At 40.6% G+C, this 22,869-nt stretch overlaps 1 protein-coding gene across 2 annotated transcripts in view; it reads left to right on the top strand.

Moving 5' to 3' along the window:
- The window catches only part of MYH9 (myosin, heavy chain 9, non-muscle), a 70,332-nt gene that overhangs the window by 18,927 nt on the left and 28,536 nt on the right, over positions 1-22,869 (top strand). For both annotated transcript variants that reach the window (XM_014963668.1, XM_014963669.1), the window contains exons 3-9: positions 2,400-2,556; positions 12,553-12,580; positions 13,399-13,492; positions 18,627-18,719; positions 19,410-19,473; positions 20,026-20,124; positions 21,012-21,155. In XM_014963668.1, the coding sequence (XP_014819154.1) occupies positions 2,400-2,556; positions 12,553-12,580; positions 13,399-13,492; positions 18,627-18,719; positions 19,410-19,473; positions 20,026-20,124; positions 21,012-21,155 (679 nt within the window). The remainder of the gene's footprint in view (positions 1-2,399; positions 2,557-12,552; positions 12,581-13,398; positions 13,493-18,626; positions 18,720-19,409; positions 19,474-20,025; positions 20,125-21,011; positions 21,156-22,869) is intronic.

Below are 22,869 nucleotides of genomic sequence, written 5' to 3'. Positions count from 1 at the left end.
CAGTCCAGCTTTCAAACCTTTACGCCATTCTTACTTGAAAACTGACAATTCTAATTTGTCAGCAAACATGGCCATAAAAAGTCACACAAATATAGAAAAGAAAAATACATTCATTGTGGAATATTACAACAGTATTTGCTACCACTTTTTTTTTGCTCTCACTTCTAATCTCGCAAAAGCATCAAACAGACATTTATTTAGCTTTATTAACATTTTCAAAGGAGAAGGAGGTTTGGTCTGTGGAATGAGTTAGTTTTGTTGTGGGCTGAAGCAGGGACTGTATAGGGCACCTTCTTTTGATGACTCTATGCATGTTGCTGCTGCCATGGAATTTGAGACAAGGTAGTAGCTAATGCAGACAGCTGGAACTGGCAGCCTAGAGGGTTTTTCTTCATTTATTTTCCAAAACTCTGATAAAATTACAGCTTTTCTTCTAACAGTTCAGTTGACTCCAATATAAATTATTTCTGTGTCAATATAAAAAAAAGGTGTGTTGCCTGTACCATGAACGTGCTCCTCTTGAGTCAACTCCTTTCTACCTTTTGGTCCTACTCTGTCTTCCAATAGTGTAGTCAAAGTTAGGAGAGCATGACCCAGTCATTCAGCTACTATTCTGTGCTGTACAAGTACTATCTGACATGATGGAGAACTAAGGCTGAGGCAAAAGGAACTGGCATTCCCAAATTTGTTTCTGAAGCTCCTTAAATTGTTCCTTTCTGTGATTCAAGCACTACCTCAAACCTAACCTGACTAGAATGTCACACTGAAGCTTAGCTTCCTGGAACTTTAGAGGTTCTGCACTTAAAAGGATTTTAGCCAACTTTCATGGTTTCCCATTTTAGGAAGAGATTTATTATTTTCTGTAAGCTATTAAAATATTCCTCAGATATTTTAAAAAAGAAAATAAGAAGTCTGGAAACATTTCCTGATAGTTTATACTGGGTTATGGAAAAGGTACCCTAAGTACCTATAAAAAAACTTGCTTTCTGTGAGACATAGGGTGAAAGTTGTATCTGAATCTGCTGCATAGACTTACTGTTAAACTAGCATGTAGAAAATTTGGATATAAGGCCATAAACTGTGTAGTAGATGCTATTTTCACCCTTCTGATCACTGTAGTCTAATCCTTACCTTTATCTAGCTAAAGAGGCTAAATCTGATTAAGTACTCTCTGTGCTCATTGTGGAGAACTCTTTACTGCTCTGAAGCACTCTTCATTGAACAAACAATAGAAGAGATAGTAGCAATAGAACTAAAAAGTGCCAAATGTACTCTCTTCTGGTAGCACTGCAAGTTGCTGTAGAGAGCTACTCCTTTCCAGATGTTTCAGACAGCTGCCTCTAAAATTGACAGAGAACTAGGGTAGCTCTAAACCCCAGGAGCAAGGCTTGGAATGCTATTCTTAGAATATCGAGGAAATATCTAAGAAGCTCCTCCTATTCCCTTTGCAAGTAAAACATTTGTTATGGGGTTATTTTTAGGTATTTAGATCTTAATGTGTTTTTTTCCTTTTAGAAGCTTGATATTTTCATTAGAATTATTCTGTAAGATTTAAGCCAGTGGAAACTAACTGAGAAATCAAGGTTTTCTGTCACAGATCAATGAATTAACTGTTTGACATGAATTAGAACTAAACTTTGGCAAATGTTGCTGACTTTTTGAGCATGGAACACTTCAGAATTGTTTTCTTTATTGACTAGTTCAGAACTATAATACACTAAGGACCTTAGAGTTTTGAATCTAGTTCTGGTTATACTCACTACATTATAAATCATGAAAGTACTCAGGCTGGAAGAGTCTTTAGGAGGCCATTTAATCCAACTTCCTGTTCAGAGCAGGGTCAACACAGAATTTGGCCCTGTCCAGTGGCCTTGAAAACCTCCAAGAAATACACTGGTCTTACTTTTAGTATCTATTTCAGCTTGAAATTTATTATGTTGCAGTTGATCGATTACTGGATAGGATACATAGCAAACAAAATAAACAGGCAGAACATAATAAAATGCATGTTTCTAGAAGCTGAGCACCCACCTTATATAATGAAATGGATGCTTGACTTGACTTGAATATAGTAACTTTGAGGAAGAAAAGCCAGTCTTAATGGACTATGAGTTAGCCAGGGAGCAGGCCAGTTTGCTGTCAGTGTGACTAATGTGTCAGTTGATGCTCTGTGCGTACTTGGAAAGGTTGAGTACTAGTCAAGTTGATATGACTTCAGATGTTGCTCAGATTCTAATACTGCTTAGTGGGAAACATCCCACACAGTGTCATTGGAAGAAGCACTTAAAAAAGGACTGATTTTTTTTTTTGTTTATTTTTCCAGTAAATATATTGTTAAATGTGCAAGTATACAAAATTGCTAATTCCTGTCTTTCTTTGCCGGGGTGTTTTCTTTCCAGACCTATTCAGGCCTCTTCTGTGTGGTAATCAATCCTTACAAGAACCTGCCCATATACTCAGAAGAAATAGTGGAGATGTACAAAGGCAAAAAGAGACATGAGATGCCCCCTCATATCTATGCCATCACAGACACAGCCTACAGGAGTATGATGCAAGGTGAGTGCTGACTGAGATAATGACTCTTGTTGAAATCACAAATCAAGGTTGCAGTCAAAACACTGTAGGAGAACAACAACTCACTGCTATCAAAAGGCATTGTTGCCCCCTCTGTCCTTGCTTACAGACACCTGAGACCTACTTGGTACCAGTTTTTGTGTTCAGGTGAATAGCTTTCTCCTGCTCTAGTGGACTGAAGAACCTTACAAAGAGTCTGGCAAGAGCTAAACTTGACATAAAGAACAGACTGGTGCGAATGCATAGAATTCAGAGAAGCAGGCAAGGAGAACTGAGGTGGTGAACTTTCCCTCTCAGTGATGAGCCTGTGGAATGATAGCTGTAGGTGGGCAAGTATGTGTATAGGTTGATGGAGGCTTTTAACAAAAGTATTTAAAATTCAGCCATACAGTCTAGTTGGGTGAAACGCTCAGTATAACCTGCATTTTGAAGTGTGACAGTCAGTGGTAGTTTTATTGATCATGACTTGTTTGGTTACATTTATTCAGTTAAAAATAAAACCTACTATCAGGCAATATTAAAGAATCACAGAATCTTCATGGTTGGAAGGGATACGTTTGTTAGCTTATCTCAGAATGAACAAAAGCAAGAAGATTGACCTATCCTCCCCACACCCTGTTATACACAAATGAGAAGTAAAGAACCACATATATTACCTACTGCTCATTTGTCACTTGAGGATTTTTAAATATGGAGCTCTGAATATACTGTGCATATCCCCCCTTCTGGGAAGAGGTCTTTCACAGAGTGAATGCTTGTGTTTGGGATGCTTGGAGAATGTTCAGGTATGGAGGTATTTTGTGCTTTTCTTCCTGTTTGTAGCTGGATTGTATGGAGAGGCATGCTTTGCAAGCTTAAAAGATATAATGGACAGTTTGATTTGGCATGGCTTGTATGAATTTGCTTACTCCTTTGTTTTCTGATGACTAGCAATGATTAAGGTGTTTGTGTCTCCTAGGTGTTGCCATTAGCCTCATTATTTTGAACAAAGGCCAGATATAATAAAATCATGCTTTAAAATTCTGATTAGGATCAGTTCTGCTTTCCCCCTGCCCTCACTACCGCTTGCACCTCCAAGCATAGGAGGACTACAACAATGTAGCTGCCCAGAGTGGAAAGGGAGCAAGAAAACCTCCTTCTGCTTACCTGTGTTAGAGGCTTTAAACAAATTTTATGTGTGGAGAATGCTGAGAAAGGTTTCTGCAGTGTGGTGCCATGCAGAGCACGTGTGAGAGCTAACATGATGGATTGATTAAGCTGTATTTGTAAAAAGCCTGGGTGGGGAGGAGTGAGCCATGCAGACATGCTGCAGTGGACTGGTGGCACAGTACTGATAGCAGTTTGTTGAAGATGTGGCAACTCTTCAAGAAGTAGCTATACTCTGATTTGTTACTCTGAAAGGAATGCTGTATCCAGAGGAAAAAAAACCTGTGAACCTGAACCTTTATAGGACGTCACTTCCCTCAGACAAAGACTGGATCTGCCATGGACAAGGACAGCTACACTGCCTATACTATACATGGCAGTGTGGCTGTCCATAAACCTCTTATCACTGTTTCACTTCCTTTATTACTTCCTTCTCTGCTTCCCCCACTCCTTGTCAGCTCAAGTACCAACATATATTTTTCTTAAACAAGCTCCTGACTTAAGCCTACCGGAGTTACTGTTCCTTAAATCTTTTCTACGTAGAATCAGGAACAGTTTCTTTGACGTTGTTTTAAAGAGAATGAAGAAGTCCTTTTCGCTCTACAGACAACAGTTAAACCATCTGGAACTGCATGTGCCTGCATCTTGTCCTTCATCCCTGCTGGGTATATCGGTATGTGGCAGTGGATATCCAGAGAACTGCAATTCTGCAGCCAAGGACAGGTGACCTTCCCTGGTCTGACAGTGGTTCAGAACTAGTGACTAACTAAAAGGGTATTTTCTTTCCTTTTGAAAAGAGACGGTGTCTCCATCAGACCACTGCTCAAGTGATGTCTAAAACTCAGAAATCCCAAAGTAGAATTGCTTTGGTGTACAAAGCTGAAGAATGGCAGCCCTGCCTCTGTTTTCCTAGCACTGGAAAGTTGCTATGAGCTCTGCTGGAGTGTTTATCTTTTCCAGAACAATTCTAGCTATGCAATATTCTCAGCAGAATTGACAATCTAGAGGTTTACCCCAGCTCTTCTTTGCCTGGTTTGAGATTTCTTGTTGCTGACTTTTTGGAACATGTGTTGGGTTTGAGTACAGTTTCCAGTTAGCTTTTGAACTCGCCTGCTTTGACCTCTTTAGCTAGGTTTGGAAAGATTTTTGTGTGTGTCTTGCTTCACATGTGCATATGTGTGCTAGCGAGAACCCTGGAGATCATTTTAGGGTTATTTGCTGCCTTATTCCCTTATTGCAAAGGGTGACAGTAGCGTTCTGATGTCTGCTGCTGGGAGTGAAGGTGAATGGGCTGTTGCAGTGTCTCTCTAGGGCAATGGAAAGCAACATTCCTATTCCACTTTCTCAGTTTTGCTTAGCAGTGGGGGAGGCTTGGTGCTGCAGCCAGCGGTATGGCAGGAATCTGTACAGAGAATAGAAGATGAAAGGGTCCGGTGCTCCACATGAGCCGGAGGCATTTAGGATTAAGCTGCCTTCCCTAGGTTACTTTCAGAGCCCTGAAGACCGGGAATCATTCTGTCTGGTGAAGGATAGCATGCTGTTGACTCTGACTTCTGTCAGCACAGGTTATAGTTATCTCTTAAGCTGACAGAGCGGAAAAGCCTTGCACGTTAATTGATTTGGACTCTGAATTTTTTCTGGTTTTCAGTCAATTTATGGTATTCTAATAAGCAGGCCATTCAAGGGAATGTTCATCATGAAAGGACTTGGGAAGGGAGAGGAAGATGAGAGCTTTATTCCAGCCTCTGCTAATTCAGAAACTATTTAACCCTTTTCAGGCATCTATCCTCATGCACTATGGGTGAGCTTGGTCCTCATTTTGTCTCTACCCTGGTTACTCCATTCACAAGTGTCATTTGGCATTTATATATTCCAAGAGGTTAAATTACTTTTTGTTAAATTTCACTAGAAGTACTTCCTTGAAGGAATAAGACAATGGAGAATGTGTTCAGAGTGGAGTTGGTTTTTTTCCTGCTTTTTTCGACCCAAGATATTAAAACTCAGAAATAAGATGCAAATATCATTTTGCTGCATGGTACTTGGAGAGACTTCCTGTGCTTCAAGAGCAGAACTCTGAAAAAAGTTTAACATTTTTTGTTTTCCGAGAAAACAACCATTTGTTTTAATGTTTCTGTTCCCTGGGTAACCTGGATGCCAGAAGCCTCAGGTCTGACTGCTTTCAGAAGAATTAACTTTTCTGGTGCTGATGATTGAAGCACAGTGCCTGCAAGTGGAGCGGTGTCTTGAGCAAACAAATCATTATTCTAATGCAGCAGATGTACAGTGAAGGGGTACATTCTTTACCTCAATTCATAGTCTCCAGGGGATCTATTTAGAAAAACACGTATTAAAGCTGTTAAACAGCACCTGTTTGTCTATTTGGAACACATATAGGGAATTTTCTATGTCAAATACTGATAAAAGCTAGAGATTTCATTGGTGCCTGGAGCATGATGGCTGTTTTAATGCCTGTACCTGAAACTTCTGTAATAGTTTAGATCAGTATGGTTATTCTGGTTTGCAAAGCTGAACCTGCTCAACTAAGAGATAGGTAGGAGAGGGGAACAGACAGCTCATCACTAATGAATGTACTCAGTCTCTTTTCTCATCCATTTTTTCCACATATTAGTGTAGGGCTCCTAACAGTTCACTGAACAAAATTCTTAAAATCATCGTGCAGTGATTTTCCTTGACCTTGATGGATTAGTCTGCAAAGTAGCCTATGCAGCCAGCATGCTGCTGGTGGTATTCACTTGAAAGTTAGGTGGTCTCTGGATTTGGAGTTTAAAAGAAAAAATTCTGAAGCATATTAACTTTGTGATTCCTATTGGCCTTTTTACATTAAGGGAGGAAACAGTGCTAGCTATTGTAAGACATATGGCTTGCTGTTGCAGACATTCACATGCACCTCAGGCCCAGCTGTCATTTTCACAAGCAATAGTCCTCTAGATCAGCTTCTATAGAACATGACCTTGAACTATTGGATTTGTGATTCTTAGATGTTTACATATTTCTTAAGTTTCCAAGCTATTAGAACTCTTTTGTTTCAACTTCCTCAGTCTCAAGTCTTCTTTCTCAGCTTGCTTCTTGGCGTTGGTTTGCTGTGCTGCACTGTACATTGCGCTGTCCCAAAGTGCATCTTTATTTTCTGTAACATATTCTGTGTGTGCTTATCAGTTCAGGGATACTTGATTGATGGGACTGTTCAGATTATGTAGAGGCACAGATGTCTATTTCAAGTTGCATGTAAAGGTCAAGTTCTGTTCCCACTATACCCAAAAGAATATAGCCTGTGGTTTCACTAGTTTGTTTCCAAGATTTGTCCAAATTTCTGACGCAAAGGGCAACATTGTTTGGATACTAATTATGGAGGATGCTTTGTTTTGATGGTGTTTGTATACAAATGGCAAGAAGAGATGTACGTAGTTTCTGATTTGCTTAAGAAATGTTTTACATGCTTTGAATTGCTTGAGATTTCTAAATGCAGCTCTCAAAATCTGTGTCTTGAAATGTGGTTTTCAATAGAACAAGGAGCTAAAAAAGAGTCCGTTGCCCGCTTGTTTTTCAGTAGTTACCACACCCTTTTTGCTTCATTCCTGTAAACCAGAGCAGGAGCTCTCCGGCAGTAACTTATGTAGTGGTTCAGCCCTTGCTGTCAGTCTCCCTGCAGTTCATTGTTTTAGTATCATGAGCTGCCTGAGCTTTTGCAGGCAGTATACCAGTTTTTCTTTCCTGTCAGAACTTCATAAACATTTGTGTAACCTAAAATTACAGCCTAACTTGTTTTCCTGCTTTGCTATCTCCAGATTCAGTTAAGGAATGCTAGAGAAAGGGGTATGGGCTCTAGTCCAAAAATGGCTTGGGGAAATAAATATTTGCATTTGACCCAGTAGGATATATTTCATTTTTTGAAATGAAACTTACTTTTCTTCTTGTAACTGTCCTCAAACTTCAGATAATGCAAAGCTGAATCTTGGCACTGCAATGTTCCTGCCAACTCAAGTGATTTTTCTCATTTTTTACATCTTGAAGTTCTGTTGTTGAGAGCTGTCTTGAATATGCTATGTTTGTCCTTAATTTGATTAATTTTCTTTCTTTCTTTTTTTTTTTGTGTGCTTGATGATAGGTTATTAGCATTTTTAAACTTCTCTATAAGGCATTCCTAAATGATAATGCAAAAAGAGGCTCTTGGGTTCTGTTCTGGTGTTCCCCTGGAGTGTTTTTGACCCCACTCAAACCAGCGTGTAGGTTAAAGCGCCACAGCAAACGTATTTGATTAGATTTTTATGCCAGTGGGGTTGTTCCAAGTAGCAGAGTGTGTCAAGTGCCCGGGGCTCCTGCTGTGTTAGAGCCCTGAGGGAAGGACATGGGTTGTAAGATGATGTTGAGGTCAAAAGAGAAGTTTGAGGAGGGACTGGGGAACTGAAACTCCTACCATTTAAATGCATTTAAGACTGATTCTTGCTTTAGGTCAACACTCTAACTTGGTCAGCCAGCCAGTTGCCTAAGCTGGGCTACAGGCAGTCACCACGATGCTAGGGGAGCAGTATGGTAACGGAAACCTAGAGGGCCAGACTGCTCAGTTCTGCCAGACATTCGGTGGTTAGGAGGTGGGTGGTACCATCTAGCTATGGTTAAGCTTTTAGCCTTAATGAGTCAGCTATAGGCAGGGGACTGCAAGCCAAGCCTTTGCCTTTCAGCTACGCTTCCTCTTAGCTGGAGAGATGATGTCACCATTGTGTGAATGCTATATTACTTCTCCTTTTATGGAGATGAACAGGCTTGAAACTGGAGTCACTCATGCAGAGGAAGTGGGTGATAAAGGCCTGCTAGGGTGTTCTGTAACTGAGATGTGGAGCTTAAATTGCGCATTCTCTTCTAGCCTCCCAACCGTTTTCCTCTCCCATCCCAAAAACACCTAAAAACAAAATTCAGGAGTTTGGAGCTCTATTAATTTTTCAATTATGTCAATATATTTAATGACAGAAGTTCAGCATTCATTCAGATTCATTGTTTTGCAGTAGAATATTTGTCTGAGGACTTACTATGTACAAGATGTCTCCCTTGTGAAAACGAATTTTGGTTTAATTTAAGTTTTTAATGTATGCTGAAGGTCCTGGAAGCAGTCTAAAATGCGGTCTTTTATTTTTGAACTGAAGAAAGTCAAGAATGAGTTAGATATTATGTCTTTTTAATACAGTAAACCTAATCTACTGATCTTATTATACCATACTGCTGTATAGCTTAAATTTGAAGGATGTTTTACTTCCTGAATTTCTGGATGCTTGAGGCTTCTGCTTCTTATGATCACTTGATTACTATGGTGATGAGAGCTAAAGAAGAGCCTAGATAAAAAGCTTTTCTTGCCAGCTGGTCTGAAATATAGAACTGTTGCTATAATTAACTAATGAGTTGTTATTCTGGATTGTTTTTAATAAGTGACTCCGTTTAGGATTGAAAAGCAGATGCAGATTTCTTTTAATCAGGCGTTTCTTGATTGTGTTATTATAAGCCACTGAGTTTATGGTACCCAGCACATTCTCTTTTGCTGAGTAGGTTGCTTGCACAACTGACAATGGAGTAAAGGCAAGTGCTGACTGAAGTTGTGCAGCACGCCCCATGTTGAATGATCCTTTAAAAAAAAAAAATAATAAAGAGGGGTGGAGGTGGCCTCTTGTCTGGGCAGCCGAATTCTCATTCGTGATGGCACAAGTCAGTATTGTATGGAGGCCATTTAAAGCAATTCTTAATTGGAAGCGTATCTCGGAGTTAAGCTTTTGTGTGTGCGTTAGCTCTTTGGCCCTTTGGTCGGCTCCAGTTTCCTGTTGCTCAACACATTATTGGAGTTGTCTGTCTGTACACAATTAGAAGAATTCCAGCTATCCCAATGACTGCTGCTTTGCAGTCCTGGGAAAGAATTTCCCCCGGATTGCAAACAGGAATGTTGCCTTTTATGGCAGTGTCTGCACGCTGCCGGTGACTTGCCCGCACTCGCAGGTACGTTCCTGCTGCCTTAAAGCAGAGGTGACTAACGCAGCTGCAGCAGGCCACCAGGAAAGTATGTTGGGGGAGGAAAACCTCGTGCCGAGAGGATTTCGAACACTGTCTGTGACTTTTCCTGCCTGAGCACCTTTCAACACCTTGCTCTGTCTTAAGGCATGGAAAAATCCCGTGCTTGCCCCTTTGGGACTTCCTCGGGTCACTCCAGGGTGCTTTTGCTACTTTGCCCCTTTGGAATGAGGCTCGAAAAGAGCTCCTCAACTAAGTGCAACAAAACTTGTCATGGTCAAAAAGTGTTCAGTGCCAAAGAGCTTCTCAGTGTTATCTGATGTTGGTCATCTTTTTCTCTTGGGCAGTTGGTTTATCTCTCTGCTTACCAATGTTGGTTTTTTTCTGGATTAAGGATCCTTTCCTGGAGGAAAGGGAAGGGGAAGGGAAAGGCAAGCACTTTTCAAGTGCTTAGGGCACCATTGCCTGTGTGAGGAGCCTGTGCTCATAATTCCAACACTAGAATTGGCTACTAAGAGTAAGGACCACCTTCCTTAGATTTAGCTTTCTTTTTTTTTCTTCTTTTTTTTCCCCCTTTCTCTCAAATTGTCATCTTAGAAGAACCTCTGTAGTACCTGAATGTGGATATAGCCTTTTCCCAGACAAGAAGGCTATTTCTTTAAAGTCAAGCTTTTGAAAGTCAGATGTTATTCAGAGGCACAATCTTTTCCTTTGGTATAACTCCTTTGTGATAGAGAATTGCACCCAGGTGCTGCATACATTTCCTTAGGCAATCCATAAATGAGTCATTAGTTATTCCCCTGATCCACCCTCAAAGTGCCCAGTCACGCAGAGGGCTGGCGTGTGTCCGCTGAGCCCTTGACCCACTGGGAACCTTGGATGGATGGGGCCTTTGGAGGTGACTAACATCTACTCTTTGCCTCTCCCTCAGCAAAAGGGGTGCGTAGCTAAAAGGCAATGACTAAAATTCAGCACTTGAAAAAATGGATATACAATGCTAACAAGGCTGCAGTATCTAGTTTTGAATGATTAAGAATTTGCTGGGGCAAAACAATTCGAGTGATGATTTTCTTCTGCTCGCTTTCTTCCAGTCTTAGGGCCGATTAGCTCTTTCTGAGAACAGTATTAACAGGGATAAAACAGATTATTTTCCTCTCAATTTTTGTGCTCATCTGCATACAGTCAGTTTCCAGTAAAGAAGCTTAAGAGCAGGAGTTGCCTATCCGTAGTGTGTAAATCTAATGTTTCCATTATTGGTGTCAGAATAATTTAAGAAAAGATAGAATCTCAAATTTGGTAGGTTTGCCTGCTTTCCTTATTCCATGAAAATGTGTCCAAAGGCTAGACATACTTCTCTCTTTTTATAAAGAATTTATAGGAGACTTTGAAGGTTACCAATTGCTGAAATAATTTTAGAGCAATCCAGTGAATTTTATACTCTTATGGATGTTTGAGCCTTGCCTTCTCTCTCTTTAGAGGTTAAACTTCAGTTCAGTGCAAAATTAGGGCTAAGTGTGGAAAAAGAGAAGAATGGCAGTAACTGGATGAAATCTAACTGCTGTGTTACTGAGGTTCTCAGGCTGGATGATCTGATACTCCTCTGGTGTTGACCTTAAGAAAAAAAACCCAAAACCCCAAAAATCAAATAAAGCCAAAAAGAACCTGCATTAATGGGGATTTTTAGTTTGGTGGCACAATCTGTTCTGTGGGTGCCCCAATAGCTCTTGTGGACTGTCTGTGAAAGACTTGCTGTGCCCAAGTATGTTCCATATCTAGGCAGGTCCAGCTGCCCCTGTGATGACTACAAGCTACCGAGGCTGTTGGGGTGTAGGCACAGGCGCTCTTCAGTCTGCCCAGTGTCCCCAGGTGGTTCCTGGTGGCATGGGGGAGGAATGGGATGCAGACTGGGGGTAGGGGATTCACAGGCTGGATGTGTGGCTTAGAGGTGAAACCAAGGCAGAAGCAAGGGAGCGTGTTCACACAACGTGCTGGAGGAGCAGTAGGATGAAGGCATGGTGGAAGGACTAGTCAGGACTACGTATGAAGAAGTGGAATTGTAGGTGAATGCTGAAAGGAGGTTGAAGATGTAGGAGAAGATAGCATGGATAGGCTAGGTGAAGTAAGCTCTGTAACTGGAAAGATGTTATCATCCACAGCTGGGAATCGAACACAGGAATTAGTAGTATGTCTACTGGTATGTCAACATGAAAAAGAAAAGGTTTCTACTATTACCAGCTGCTCTGTTAAAACAATAGGGAATGGTGACACAAATAAATCAGCTGTGTAGGACTTAGGCTGCTGCTCAGTGTTGTAGTCCTCAAGTCCATTCTGTACAAAATAAGTAACAAAAATTTTTCACTGAGCTTCCAGTGTTTCTTTTAGGGGTGAAAGCCTCTGTTTGATACGAGGTTTTGGCACTTTGGGATTTGTAATGGTTCTTGTCATTCTTCGTCCTTTCCCCTTCCATTTCCACCACTCTGCTGATAACTTTTGTAAGTCAGTATGACCCCAGTGTAGTGGCAAGGGAGAGGGCTGAAGAACAATAGATGTACATCAAACTATCACTCTGTGATAAAGAAGCATTCAGTGAGGTTTGTTTGCAAACAGTATTCTTTCTGGATGAAGAAAACTAAATTGCAGTGGTGCCATTATACTTTGGCAGATAGATGGTGGGAGGTTGGCATCTATTGTAAGAAAAGGGGTTACCTGGCCATATTCTGAAGTACTAGTTCCTGGTTTTCTCTTTGGTGTTGATTTCGTATTGTCACAGAAATTGATTTTTAGAGTCTCAGTCTAACTAATTTTTTAAAAATTTTATTCTAGATCGAGAGGATCAGTCCATCCTTTGCACGTGAGTATTACAGTTGCCAGCATGGCTAGATGTCAATGTCTGTGTTAAAAATCTGGGTTGGAGGACTGTCTTAATTGTAGATGCTGGGGGTGGCGGGGGGGGCTCAGTAAATTAGGTAATAGTACAGACTCAAGGAAGATCCCACTACAGTTCCTCATATATATATATATATATATATGTAGTCCTTTCTGCAGAATAATTTTTCTAAGAATTGGAGGAAGAAGGGAGGTTTTGAAACAGCCCCTGTGCTCAAACTCCTAAAGAAATACAGCTTTGTTGATGGAAAAAGCTTGGAGGAGTCCTTCAGATTTGATGCAGCTGTAGTGTTTAAGTGCATTCATACTGATGAGGCTGATACAATAACAGATACTCTTGATACAGCAGTTTCTCTTCTAGACACAGCAAAAATTTGTTGGCCCTCAATTCTGCTTAAGGAATTGGTATATTTCTTCTTGCAGTCAGGAGGCTTCTTTTTGAAAGACTCACTTCATTAATTTTCAACCCTAGCTCTACAGCAGCCTCCGGATTATTCCTCAGCTACCTGGCAATCTTTGTATCCAAGTGTCTAGAAAGCTTAATTCTTTATTGCCTTCCCTCTGTGCACGTGTACAGAAACTGCACCCAGTGGAAAACTGGCTGAGGGCTAGCTTGCAGTCCAGCTACACTGCTACCGTTCACCAGTACAACTTGATTTTTCTTGGTTTTGATGGAGGTGCCATAATGGCCAGAATGCAGTTAAGGAGCTCGGTAGCCCTTTCAGGCTTAGAATATGGCTCCCTATGTCTTGTTTGTGAATGAATTCCAGATTTTCTTTACAGAGGTGAATCGGGAGCTGGTAAGACAGAGAACACCAAGAAGGTCATTCAGTATCTGGCTCACGTTGCTTCTTCACACAAGTCTAAAAAAGACCAGGTAAGACATAGGTTAAATGATGCTTTGTTTCTGTGTTGACTTTGGATGATAAATATATGTTGGCAGATGTTGGTAAAAGCCATGTTGCTTAATTAAAGCGTAGGTACTAACATTTATCAGAAGACTGAGGAGGACAGTGAAGTATGAAAAAATAAACATTTGTCAAAAATTGCAAGCCAGGGAACATTGTTCTAAGTCAAAACTCCTTTGAATTCAGTGGGACTACAGTGGGATAAACTCATCTGCAATCTCTTGGATTCGTGGGCAAGTTACATGGGCAAGAGGCTCTACAGGTGAAGCATCATCCATACTGATGTTTTTACTAGTGCTTATAACTAGTCCAGGCAGTGTAAAAACCTGTACAGGTTAGGTCTGGCTATTATATGTACTGTCTCAAAACTGGAGAATCACTGAAATGATAGGCTAGTGGACAGCAGCTGAAAACTTTAAAATTGTAGGAAAACATTAAAAGGGTAGAAACAGCCAAGTGTTAGCAGCACATGAAAGGAGGGTGGTGGTGATGGTGGGAGGACTTGAAAGATGTCTCACTTCTATTTTTTTCCCCCTCCCTCTCCCCCGATGGACTATTGCCGAATTCGTCAGTTGTATCCTCGTAGGTGAGCTGCACGTTTACTGCACGTTCTGCACCAGGAATGCGTTTTCTGTCCCATTGTGTGATTTTTTTGAGCAGCTTTTCACTCCACACCAATATCACTTTCTGCAGCTAAAACAAATCCATAGACAATTCACAATTTTATTTTATTTTTGTGTGGTGCACAGTAATCTTTTTTGTGAGGATGTTCAATTAGAGACTAAAGTAATATCAAGAATACTTGTGTTCTGTGCTCAATACTAGTTTGCATTTAAGGTTTTTCTTGCAGGATTTTCCCAGGTATACCATTCAAGAAGTATTCCCCCAGGGCAATAGCACTGGACCAGGCTTTCCTAGAACCATAAGCATCTAGTGTGTGTGCTGTTCCCAGTGAGATAAATATACTTAGGTGTTTAGCTTTCTGTTCCCTGCAGTGAGATGTGGCTGCAGGTTGCAAAGAAGGGTTGGGGGGAAGGCTGCCCTGCAGACAGAGCGTTCCAGGCCTGGGAGCTCATTAGCCAGAGCTGAACGTGTTGGAAATGTTCACTGGTGAGCTGTGTCATGAAAGCCAGATGCCAAATGTGACCACGGTCAACTGCATAGGAGTTTTCCCATAGTAGCTTAATGTATGTGTATAGAGTGTATGAATAAGAAGGCATCTCTGCACACAGGCATACTATGTGTGCACACACATAGTAATAAGTAACTTCTGGAATCCAACCAAAAAAAAACGTTCTATGTGCCAAACGTTCAGACATATGAAGGCTTTTTCCATGGTCTGTCAGTAGCTGTATTTAGAAACATTCTCCTTTTTTCTTTTTCTTTTTCTAAGTGTGGAAAATAGAATCACGGGGTTGCGTTAAGTATTCTTCCACTGCTTATCCTCGAGCAAAATTTCGACCTCTGAAGCAGGACAAGCAGTCTGCTTAGGAGAATAGAACAGTCCTAAGTTGGACTGGTTGGTGATTTGCCCAAGTTTGATGGTTGGGTTTGTTTTTATTTTCTTTAAATTTTGATTCTTCTGAAAAGTCCTGGAGCTCGCATTTTGCTCCACTTTAGGGACTAAACAGTAGCACTGACCTCACCAGAGAGGATTTTGAACGGGAGTCTTTGAATGTTAATTGGTAATGAGTGCTCTATGCAACAATTCTTTACAAACCTTAAACTTGAAACTAGATTATAAGGGTTAATCAAGATGAATATGTTAAATTTTTTGAGGATCTCAGGTATACTGGTCACGGCAGATTTATTCTTTAGGGTTGAGTATGATAGTGTCAGACTTCTATGCTGCAAGACTAGGCACAGAACTTAATATAGAAAGTAGTGGTGCTTGATCTACTAGAAAAATTTCTTGACTGTCTACTATTAGAAGTTTTAGGTGTAAATGCCTGTTTTGCTAAGTATCAGAGCTAAATCAAATTCATAAAGCATATTCTTCAATTCTACCTCCCTTGTTTTGGAGGTAGTGGCAGCTTCCACTGACCCCAGTGCGTTAGTATATGCACTACATAGCTTCTGGCTGCATGGTGTGACTACTAAGCACATTAAGGCTGCTTCGGGGGACTACTGAATCTAATTATGTAAACACTTTGTTTCATTTGATGAAACTTTATTTATGGAAGTTGAACTTGGTGTTTTCCCATGTTTAGTCTCTGTTTCTCTGCTGACTTTTAAGATCATGCAGTAGTTTTTTCAAGATGGGAGTCTTTGCAGCTAATCAGAAATTCACGGGTAGTAGTTGCTAATGCTTAAATATTTGTAATGAAGATTAGGTTATTGATGATCTTTCTCCCTTCCCCATCCAGCTCACTGTTGTTGGGACTCAGTTATATGAGAATCTCTCACATCAGAGAAGAATACAAAAGCAAATCTCTAGAATGTAAAAACCAAAACAACAAGAAAGCCCACCAAAAAAACCCCCCAAAAACCAAACACCCTTTGCCATCTTTTGGTGTTTTAAATTGAATGCTGTTAAAGCAAGCTGTGGTCTCTAGATGCCTTTCTCCATAATTCCTGAAGAATAAATGAGTGGCAAAACTTCTACCTTGCATAGAAATAATTCCAAAAAGTGTATTAGATGCAAAAAATGCAGAGTACAAGATAGACGTCAAGGATTTTAGTTGCTTTAAATTGGTGTTATGAATTGAGAGCTGTAGAAGGAGAGTGTACTGAAGAGTTGCGCGCTGCCCAACCATGGGCCAACAGATCCAGTGGCTGTTATTGCTTCTGTTTTCATGAAGAATGTTGTACGTACTTCAAATGCATGCCAAGCATTAAACAAATTTGTTTCAGGTCAAGGAATGGCAGTTACAGGTGTCAGAAAATTGGCAGCATCTTAATGATAGGCACCTTAGAATTTGTAGAAAGCTCATGATGGACAGCTCTGTGTTGCAGTGTTTTTGCTGTGTGAAATTACCCATTATATAATGATAATAATAATAATAATAATGAAATCTCTGCCTTCAGTAAAAGGTGACTGTCAAAATTGAACGTAAAATACCCCAACAAACCCCACCCAAAAATTTCTTTAAAATTTTAAAGATAAAAGGATTGTCTTTATTTATAAAGACAGTGTACAGTGCATGCCAGTGAGGAATGAATGCATCGCAGTAATTTCAACCACTTAATCTTACATGCCATTGCCATGGCATGCTGAGAACTTGCCCTTTCCACTGTATCATGGTGCTAAGGCAAGTCATGAGAGCTAACTGACTTGACTAACTAACTCATTAGCATTTTGCTTTCCCCTGAGCTCTATATTGCTGAACTGGTATTCTCTATGCATATTGCTACCTTGGTGGTTCAACAGACCCAGTTGCCTCTAAACTACAGTTTACCAACACCTACTTGACACTAATGATGCTTTCTTCCTGAAATAACAAGAAGGTCTGTAGTATGGGTTTCTATAAACTTTTGATCTTTGTGTAGCTAGGCGTGACCTTAGTTTTATTTTTTAGCCAAACAATTAAAATAGACATGATATCAAACCCTGACTTCTATTCAGAGGGGAAAAAAATAGATAAAAAAAATCTCTTCCCTCCTTGTTCCATAGTTGAGTTGAAACACTATGTTTCTGGCATCTCTCACTTGCATAGTAGCAGATTGCAGTCACAAACAAAGGCCTAGGACTTCACTGCAGGATGGGGGAGAGAAATGAAGTGAGGAAGGAGTGTTTCAACTTGAGTAACTGTGCCAGAATTGGGGGGGAAATGTGACTGCCGCACAGTTCAAGGATTGAACCCTAGTTTCAAGATTTTCTCCTTACAAAACCACACACTGGCTCTGTTGCGAGAGAGCAGGTGTCCCATCTCAGGTACCTGTCCCAGGCCTAATTCCCTCATTATATATACTTGACAGTGAATGAAAGTGTCTGCAGCAGCTGTATCTTCTTTGTACGTGCAGTTCTGCAGGGGCTGAGGGTCTTCTTTGGCCTTGAACTTCACAACCATGAAGTGAGGTGATTGTTGAAGTAAGAAATAAAGACTTGTAGTGCTTTGTACGGTTTCTCATTTATCTTCCTCTTCTTTTTTTCTTTATTGCATGTATTTTTAGAGAGATTGTGTAAGGACTAATCTGTTTTATAATGCACTTGGAGAATGAATGGGAACAATTTTCCTTTGGAAATACCCTTAAATAGTTTGCCCATAACTTCTAGTTCTCGTGAATCAAACTTCGTTTCCATCCGTTATGCACAGGAAGTCTTGAGTACTTACTGATAACTGCTAAAAAGAGAAACATTAATCTAAACTGCCATTTTCTGTGTCTAGAAGCTCTTTATATAATCTTGAAATATATAGAACGCCATGCTTTTTGCACAGAGGAAAAGTAATTTTTAAAAACAGCCAGGGATATATTTAGAGCCTGCAGGGAAAGGTGCATATGCTCCAGTGGTCTAGTACTTGGCAGGGATAAAGGTTCTGAATTCTCTTTTTCTACAGCTCCAACATTTTGTGTTCCTTGAGGGGAGGAGTGTGCGAATACGGCAACAGAATGCAAGCGATCATGCAGTTTGTGGGATACCACTAATTCTCTTTTTTTGTGTGCCTCCTTACAAAGGAGGTTTTTGCTTGTTTGTATTTTGGAAGATGTAGACTCTTAGTGAAAGCTTTTTGATTTGCTTTTATTTTTTTAAAACATTAGACCTTTTCAGACTAGCTTCTTAACCTACTATTAGCAGAATTCCAGCCCAGATGGTGAGACACTTCTGGGATGAGGGCCTGATCATGGATGGTACAGAGTTTTGCTTTGATCCTGGGAAGTCTGTGGGATGTTATGGCTGAGTGACTTTCTTGTTAACAGAAAGACAGCACTGGGATTCCCTTGTGCTGAGGAAGGAAATAAGGCACATTTGTGAACGTTTCTGTTTTACCCAGGTAACTAATGAGTCTCCTTTGAAGGTTTAAGGGATGATCTCCTAAGGTTTAATACGGCTTCTTTGCAACAGATGCCAAGCTAGTGTGAATTGAAACTTCAGCGCTGGTTTGACCCAAAGTTAATGCAGTAAACCACTACGTACTTTATTAATTTCTGATTTCTCTTTAGGGAGAACTGGAGAGACAGTTGCTCCAGGCTAATCCCATCCTGGAGGCCTTTGGAAATGCCAAGACAGTGAAGAATGACAACTCTTCAAGATTTGTGAGTATTACTATCCGGCATGGGTGCCAGTATTCTACACTTTCCGGGGAGAAGACTTGGTCTACTTCTGGGTAAATTGCTGTCAGGGATAGGACAACTGTCTGTGAGTGACTTCCCTCAAATTAATCTGAGAAGTGAATTTAGTTCAGTGGATTATCTAGAATAGACCCTATAGGTCTCTGGAATGAAGGAACTTGACTCTGTGCCAGGTTCTATGCTGATTTTTAAGTTTATCACAGTCAATTTTATCTTGGAGAGCAAATACTGATTATTATTTTACTTGCTCTGGAGAGCAATGAGCAGTGTCTAAGAGGCAGATAAAGGAACTAGAGCTGGAACTAAATGAAAATGGTTGAAGCTAACTTTGAGGGAGGCAGAACAGTCCAGATCATATAGCACATGAAACTGAAAGGACCCTGGTTGTGGGAAATCTAGGCTGAAACATAATGAATTTGAATTGTAGGCTGTCTGAATGTCAGAAATGTCTGAAAGTGTTCAGTGTCTCGTTTAAATCGCTGCTGCGATCAGCAGGCATTGCCTATTGGCTGACCTTCTGTTTTGCCTAAAACCGGCCTGACCTGTTTTGAATTTCCTTTCCTGGATTAAAAAGGGAAGGTTTACCTTTGCTGTGTTTACTGCTGTTACCACATAGAATGAATACTAATTTTAATGCTATTATCTTCCTCTTAGGGCAAGTTCATCAGAATCAATTTTGATGTCAACGGCTACATTGTTGGAGCCAATATTGAGACCTGTATCCTTTTTGTAACCACTTAAAAGAATTTAAAAGCTACAGAAGTGGCAATAATGGTAACTAGCAATCTCTTCACAACTCGCTTTCTGTTTGTCAGGTTGAGAAAGTGGTAGGAAGCACATTAACAGTAATCTCACTAGCATAAATTTTAGTCGCCTGTTTTTTCATATAGTATTTTGTGACCTTTGTGATCATGGTGGAAATCTTTTCTGAATTACAATCTTAGAAGGTTGAAATGGAAGCATAAACTGTGGTAAAATGAATAGCTTTGGAATTTCGTAAGCCGTTTTCACTGCTGCCCAAGCATGCAGGGATGGATGGCCACTGTTTTTCTGTATTTTTTTATCAGTTAAGTCTCTCTTATTATAACCATCATTTAGAGGCTGGCAGAACTGAGACCAGAAACTCAGTGGGTTGTTGACTGATAATGATTGCTAAATCAATACCCCTGTTAATTGGCATGAGGAGAGCATCAGGTGGTGCGAGTTTTTTCTCCTGCCGCAAAATAGGAAGTGATTTGTATGTCCTGCCATATGCCTTGACTCCCTGAAGATCTGCTGGAGAAGTCGCGTGCAATTCGTCAAGCCAAAGAGGAGAGAACCTTCCACATCTTTTACTACCTGCTGTCTGGGGCAGGAGAGCATTTGAAGAGTAAGTATGATTTTGTTGTAGTTACGGGATTCTCTCATCATAACGACAGAGGGTCCAAAACACTTACAGTCTAGGACCTGTTCCTTCATAGTTTCTAGGCTCTGCCTTTTAGATATAGTCGCCCCTCCTCCAATTCTTCCCTGCACTCGTACATCCCTCTGCCCTCCCCCTGCACTTCTCAGTTCCTGAAAACTTGCTTCTCTGGTTCCTTCCTGCACTTGTCTCCTTGCCAGCAATGACTCTACGCCCTTCCTTATCTAAATCACTGTCCCATGTTTAGTCTCATCTCTCATGATGTAAACGGTCCTACTGTGATATGCTTGGCATTTAACTGAATGGAGCAAAGCTCCTGGCTCCTAAGCAGCTCTGTAAGTCTAGGATCCTAGTGCACGTAGCTCAGCCTAGTAATCAGGGTCCATGTTGTGCAAGAGCTGCAAATTAATCTGGAGGAAAGACAGCAGAGGACTTTTCTCATAGTTGCTACTGTTTCAAGAGCTATATGTTAACTTTCTTTCACCTGACTTGAAACAAATGAGGTGTCTGAAATTAAAGGCAAATTTACTTTCAAATTAATCCCTGCTTCTTATAGACTTAGGGCATAATGATGATTGACACTGCTTTGGTGGAGTAGTCCAGAGGGAGGGAATAGAAATAAACAAGGCAGAAAAACTCCAGTTTTATCTAAAATACATTAAATATTCAGCTTGCAGTAAAACTGGGTTTAATCCCAAATCCTTCGAGCACCTGCTAGTACATGCAAGTCAGAAATTAGATCTCGGTGGTAGTTTACTGCCTGTTTAAGAGAAAAAGGAAAAAAGAAAAAAAAGAAAAAGGAGAAAAAATAAGAGAAAAAGCCATAGTAACTTCTTTCTCAATTCTTTCCTAAGCTGATCTGCTGCTGGAGCCTTACAACAAGTATCGCTTCCTTTCCAATGGGCATGTTACGATCCCGGGTCAGCAAGACAAAGACATGTTTCTGGAGACCATGGAGGCAATGAAGATCATGGGCATCCCAGATGAGGAGCAGATAGGTATGAATCCTCTGAAGGCCTTGAAAATGCAAGGAAATGAAAGAAGGAACAGATCGTATCTCTGTGGAGCTTTTTTTGTTCTGGGGTTCTTTGTTTGGAGTTTTTGTTGGGTTTGTTTTGTTTAGTGTCCATTTCCCTCTTATTCTCCCCCAAGTGAACGGTGTGCAAATAATAAACTTTACTGGCTTTGGAGTGATGCACCTCAGGATCTACCAGCACAGTTTCAGTTTATATAGTTAAGGTTAGGAGTCAAGCAGCTAATGAAAACACACTTCTGCTTGCTGTTTTTGTTCCTAATCCGAGGGCCATATATGCTGTTTATGAATAACACATCCAAGATACAAGAATCCCCTCGTTCTCTTGTGCAGTGTGTGGCTTGTGTGCTCCCCCTATCCCTAAGCAGTGGCTTTAAACTATTTAATCCAACCACTGCTGGATTAGTACTTTGAGAATAGCCTCGCCGTACTGCCTTTCTTTCCAGCTTAACACTGAACTGCTGATCAGAAATTAATATTGTCTGATTCTGGGAGCGCAGTACCATGCCAGTGAGGCTAGAATTGCATGCAGCCGATACAAAGTGCAGTGATACATATTGACCAGAGCTCTCTGCTGTCTCATTCATGATCTGCCTCACTGGTTGGGAAACTGTTCTGCAAAATCTAAGGTCTTCTGAAACTAGGGCTGTTTTTTCTCTACACTGAAGCAAGCATCTCTGGTGGTTTGAGGTCACCACCTTCTCTGCTGGAGACTGCAGCTCTTGTGGCTGTAGGGAGTATGTGCCTGTGTCTTAACTATTGCTCTTCACAGTCCAGCCTGCTATAAATCCACACTGTTGTTATCCACAGTTTAATACACTTATTGATATCCTGAAAGTGCTGTAAGTAGGTGAAGAGAAATTTGCCTCAACTTAATAAAAGAACTGGCAGCCTAATTTATTGTCAGGATGTCCTGCTATGCCCAGGTTTTTTGAGTTGGAGTTTTTAATGTATACGCCAGGGCATGTCTTTGCTGTCACGTGCAGCTACTAGGGCAAAGACAGCTTTAGTGTTTTGCACTTGCTGTTCAAAGGGTGAAGTGCTTTAATGTTCCTTGTAGGCTTAGAAGAATAATACATACAGTAGCTGGCTGGATGGCAGGCTTCCTTAGTTTTGATGTACAGGCTAAACACTAACTATCCTCACTTATGAGACATCAAACTAAGCTGTCTGTCTAAGTGTCAGGACTCCAGATTCAGGTGTCAAACCACTGGATTTCATAACACGCCACTAGGAACATACATATTTCTTTTCTGTTAGTCCTGATGTAGCATATGTGGAGCCTTTGTTCACTCTGCTATCAAAAGGATATTGTTTTAAAACAAATGTTTCTGTAAAAGGTGGAAATTGAGGGACCTAAAAATCTTTGATACAGGATATCCTTGGGAAGTGACTGGCAGTTTACTTTGCTTAAGGCAACTAGAAGCTGTTATGCAATGAGCTTTGATTGATAGATGGTGAAAACTGAATTGATGCTATGGCTTTGAAAAATGTCTTTCCTGCTCTAGCATCTGATGCTGCTTTTGCGATGTGCACCATTTGAAGAGTATGAATGTATCATTAACAATGGGTGGGGTGCTTCAGCATGTAATTAGTAATAGTTATGGTACAGGCACTTTCACCCACAGCCTGCTGCCCTTCATGCATTAGAATGTGTGTCTGTATGGACTACAGACCTT

Source organism: Calidris pugnax, unplaced genomic scaffold, assembly GCF_001431845.1.
Source record: "Calidris pugnax isolate Ruff unplaced genomic scaffold, ASM143184v1 scaffold44, whole genome shotgun sequence".
NCBI lineage: Eukaryota > Metazoa > Chordata > Aves > Charadriiformes > Scolopacidae > Calidris > Calidris pugnax.
This window is presented reverse-complemented; position numbering and strand designations above follow the sequence as displayed.